The sequence below is a fragment of the Petaurus breviceps genome, unplaced genomic scaffold (genome assembly GCF_028583685.1).
Source record: "Petaurus breviceps papuanus isolate PSGF00001 unplaced genomic scaffold, PetGlider_PUasm1.0 171, whole genome shotgun sequence".
NCBI classification, from domain to species: Eukaryota; Metazoa; Chordata; class Mammalia; order Diprotodontia; family Petauridae; genus Petaurus; species Petaurus breviceps.
The window spans coordinates 6,480,363-6,484,917 of NW_027185754.1; the positions used below are offsets into that span (position 1 = coordinate 6,480,363).

Sequence of the window (4,555 nt, forward strand, 5' to 3'; positions counted from 1 at the left end):
AGTTTCTTTTATTGTCCCCTACAGTGCCTCACCCAAGGAACACTGAATCTGCTTACCCACTAGTTTAAATAAGGTCAGACTTGTTCAGCTTCCCTCCCAGTAACCCTTATCCACTGAATGACCCAAGTCCCAAATCCATGGTGTCTGCCATTTTGGCTATCCTCTTTGCCCGTGGGTGAGGAGCACTGGCTGAACCCAGGCAATCCAAGTTGTCCTGGTTCCTGGCTAAATGCAGCTGGCAGAGGAGGGGCTGGTGTTTTCCGGCCCCCCCTCCCCCAGTTCTTTTCACTCCTCCTTCCCCCTCACCCCTGGCAGACTAGGCAGTGGCTACATTTTATTCATATCTCCCTGATTGGGATGGAAATAACCACATTGTCTGTCACACAATCCAGGCCTCAGGACTGATTGTGATGCAAACAGGGACCTCCCCATCCCTTTCCCTCAATCTCCTCTGCCCAGAGGAGCTTTTATGAGGCCTTGAAAAGGTGAAAGGAGTTGTAAAAAAAAAAATGTCAAAGCTGTTCAAGCCTGGAGTTCTCTTTTTAAAACAATAACAACAACTCTTAATTTTGTTTTCTTAGTTTGAAAAAAAAAGTGTAATAAGACTTACGGGAAGGTAGGTTATAACTCTTGAGGGGCCAAATCATCCCAGTACATTAGTGGTATTCCTGCCACTTGCTGGATGTTTACTTATAATTTTGCCTGCAAAAAGTTGTTAGATTCAAATCAAATCAGGTTCTTCCTCTATGGAGTTCCTTCCAACTCCCTCCCTAATCTCTCCCCAGGTGATAGCCCCAGCCGGGCTCCTCTCAGGGGTCTGAAGACTCTCAGGCTGCACCCCCCACCTTCCTCCAAGGCAAAATGAAAAGAATCCTAGGAAACCCATTGGGGGTTTTTCGAACCCCTTCCTTTCTGGGCTGTAGAAACACCCCTCCCGCCCAAAGGGTAGAGTTACCTGATAAACGAAGGGGCTAATTAAAATGAGACTCCACACACCTTGTGTGATTCAGTGTTTAGAAAACAAACAGAAAGGGCTGACTCCAAACAAGGAACTCATTTTTATAGTAAACATATTTAAGAGGCCTCATGTGTAAACAGGCATTGTTGCTGGGGGAGGGGGGGGCACAGTGGGGGGGGGAGGGTAGATTAACATTGTGCATAGTTGGGTTGTTTTTTAAGCTCCAAGAAAAGCCATTAAGGGATTAACACCCCGATTTATGAAAATGGAGGATGATAAAGAAACAATGGGGTGACAGCATTGTGTAAACGACATTGATTCATTTCAGAGACAGGGCTGTTAACTGCAAGAAATGAAGAATAAATGGAACAATGGGGAGATGCTTTTACCAGCTTGTCATTAATTAGCCTAGAGTACAATTGTTTTATTGTCCTTTTTGAAAAATACAAAATTGGTAGGAAAATACAAGCACTGAGCAAATAGATTATTCTGTGTCACTGGGTTGACATCTGCATTTTCTTCCCCCAACTGCTATCTGGGAGATTTTTGGTTTCCTATAAGATAAGAAACTTTCATCTGGCAGAGAGCTTTAGTTCAGTTTGAATGGAGTGAAGTCCCCTAAATCATTTCTCCACCCCTATTTTCTCTTGCCCTTTCCTCTTTCTCCATGCCAACAGTACTAACTTCCTATGAAACCTCATGCAGGTTTGGGTGCAGCTACTACTAACCTGACTGGTGCATTTGTGTACTCACTGTCCTTCACTCAGTCTTTCAATTCTAGTTGTTGGTGGGGAGGGGTTGGGGGAGAAATCATCTGGTCCCAGCTCTGGGGTTTTTATTCTTGGCAATCCTAGCAGGTGGGAAGTGACAAGTTACTTTGGGAACACAAAGGAAGATTGGCTTCTGGGGAGAAGGGGAGCACGAATTGGAATGAAGTTTAGGTGGTTGGCACAGGTCGGCATAGGTACAATATATTATGGAAAAACATTGAAGCTACCCCTGCCAGGTGCTGTCAGAACCCTGCAATGGCTTTCTTGAGGCCGGGATGTGTTTCCCTCTTTCCAACACATTTTGTCTATAATTAGGAGCGGAGACAGTTAGAACAAGCATATATGTTTATATAGTGAAATGTATTCTCTGGGCAAAGAAACTGAGCTCAGTTCACATTGGGTCCACATGACAACCATTTGATTTTTCACAATAGCAGTCAACTCCACGTCTGTTTTTGGAAGGAAACCTTCATGAAATGATGAAGGTTTAAATGAGGTTTCAACTGGTACTTGAAGGCTTTTCTTAGATTAAGAGTCTTTTAAAATGTATACATTTTCTGTGATATGCAAGCATATGTGATAGGAATATAAAAGATTTATATTAAAAACCTTATGAATTAAGAATAGAAAAAAGAATAGGATAGATTATACATTTGAAAACAGAAGCATTTGGAGAATTTCCATGTAGGTAAGTAATTCTTTATCTAATTGGACTTCATACCAGACAACCCTTGAATGAGTATATGTCTCCTTGTTTTATACATCAATGGATGCTGCTATTCAGCAGTTAATGACCAGTCATTTCTGTGTTTTCATTTGTCATGAAGTTTTGAATGATAGTACATATGTATGAGACACATCATTTAAGAAGAGCTTTTATGACTTCATTTTGCAGTACTTGAGTCAAATGCTGCTATAGAACATTGATTGCCAAAGTAGGCCTAGAGTCAGGAAGACCTGAGTTCAAATCTGGACTCAGACATTTGTTAGCTATGTGATTCTGGGCAAGCCACAACTTCTTTTTTTTTTTTTTCATTTTGTTTAAATTTTTATTTTTACAAAGGAAAATCAAATACACATTTAACCCAATTTGGTTGCAAGCTCCTTAGCTTTTGCCTTTTCCAGCTTGGCAATATGAGCCACTGATTTTGGACCCAGAACATTGCCACCCCAGTGACGATGGATCGCATCATATCTGTCGTTATAATTGGTTTTGATGGCTTCCACCAGCTTAGCCAGGGCTCCCTTATCTTCAGGGTTAACCTGTGTGAAGGCAATGCTCATGCAGGTCTTTCTGTGAACTAAGCGTCCGAGTCTTGCTTCACCTTTGATAATACAGTAAGGAACCCCCATTTTCCGTCACAAGACATAGGAAGACCACTAGCTCAATGGGGTCCACGTCATGAGCAATCACTACCAACTGTGCTTTCTTGTTTTCTACCAGGGTAGTAACAGTGTTAACACCTGCTCTGAGAACAGGTGATCTCTTAGTGGGGACATCTCCTTTGCCTGCAGCCTTTTGTTCAGCCCGAGCCAGCAGCCTTTGCTTCTTGTCTTGCTTTGTCTCTGGTCTATACTTGTGAGCCAGTTTAAGCAGTTGAGTAGCTGTCTGACGATCCAAAGCTTGGGTGAACTGGTTAATTTCTGGCGGAACCTTCAAACGCTTATAAAGGATAGACCTTTGACGCTGCAGTCTAATGTACTGAGGCCATTTGACAAATTGAGTAAGGTCCCTTTTGGGCTGGATGTCCTGACTAATGCCAAAGTTCTTGGGATGCTTCTCAAAGAAAGGATTGACCACTTTCTTGGCCTCCTGCTTCTTTACTACAGCAGGGGCCGGAGCCACATAATTCCCCTTGGCCTTCTTCCCTTTTGGCATCTTGGCCAGCTGAACGAGCCAAGCCACAACTTCTACCTTCCCCAGTTTCTTCAACTCTAAAATAGGGATATCAATTATTGAAGAGAGCCAGGACGGTGGATTGGGGAAACCATCCATCTGAACTCTCCCAACATTCCTCTCCAAACAACTTTAAAAGAAGACCTCAGGTCAAATTTTGGAGCAGCAGAGACAACAAAAGGTTGAGGTGAGACATTATTCCAGCCTAAGAAACCTTAAGAGATCAGCAGGAAAGGTCTGTGACACCAGGGCAGAGGCCTATCCTGAGCCCACACATGCAACACAGGCAATAGATACTGCAGTAACAGCTTTAGGAATGCTCAGGTCAGAGATGGTTAAGGGGCTTGGATAACTTGTCAGAAAGAGATTCCAGAGAACCCTTTGTTGTCATTGGGTACAACTGGAACTGACTGACAACTTTTTTGTCCATATACAGTTCTGGGTTATAGTCACAACATGGAAAGGAACACTTGCGGCTGGTCACAAGGGAACAAGGTCCCTGGTTACAGTTCCAAAGCAAATAGGAGAGTCAGCACTTGTGCTGGTAGGGGACCAAGGTCCCTTCCTGAGTAAGGACCAGAGTGCAAACCAGGAGAGCAACGACCATACCTCTTTCAGAATCACACCACCTTTGAAGCAACACAAACTTGCTGATCCCTACAAAGAGCTCTGAAAAACTATGGCATAAAAAAGCCTGAAGTTTGAGACAGTTCCTTCCCACCCCAAAGCAAGCAGAGTGCAGCTTTAACATAAAGTTCAAAATCAAGAAATGGGCTAGAAAAGTGAGCAAACAACAACAAAAACAAAAATAATTTAACCACAAAAAGCTACTATGGTGTCAAGGAAGACCAAAACATAAACTCAGAATACAATAATGTGAAAACAGTTACTAAAAAGCCTCAAAGTGCTAATTAAACCCAAACCCAACAA

At 42.8% G+C, this 4,555-nt stretch overlaps 1 protein-coding gene across 1 annotated transcript; it reads right to left on the bottom strand.

Moving 5' to 3' along the window:
- Positions 1 to 2,744: 2,744 nt before the first annotated feature.
- LOC138157257 (large ribosomal subunit protein eL8-like) lies at positions 2,745 to 3,621 on the bottom strand. The gene is made up of 2 exons (XM_069082808.1): positions 3,092 to 3,621; positions 2,745 to 2,973 (listed from the first exon to the last, which is right to left on the bottom strand). Exons 1-2 carry the CDS (start codon positions 3,605 to 3,607, stop codon positions 2,809 to 2,811), a joined length of 681 nt encoding a protein of 226 aa, XP_068938909.1. The 5' UTR covers positions 3,608 to 3,621; the 3' UTR covers positions 2,745 to 2,808.
- Between the last annotated feature and the right edge of the window lie 934 nt (positions 3,622 to 4,555).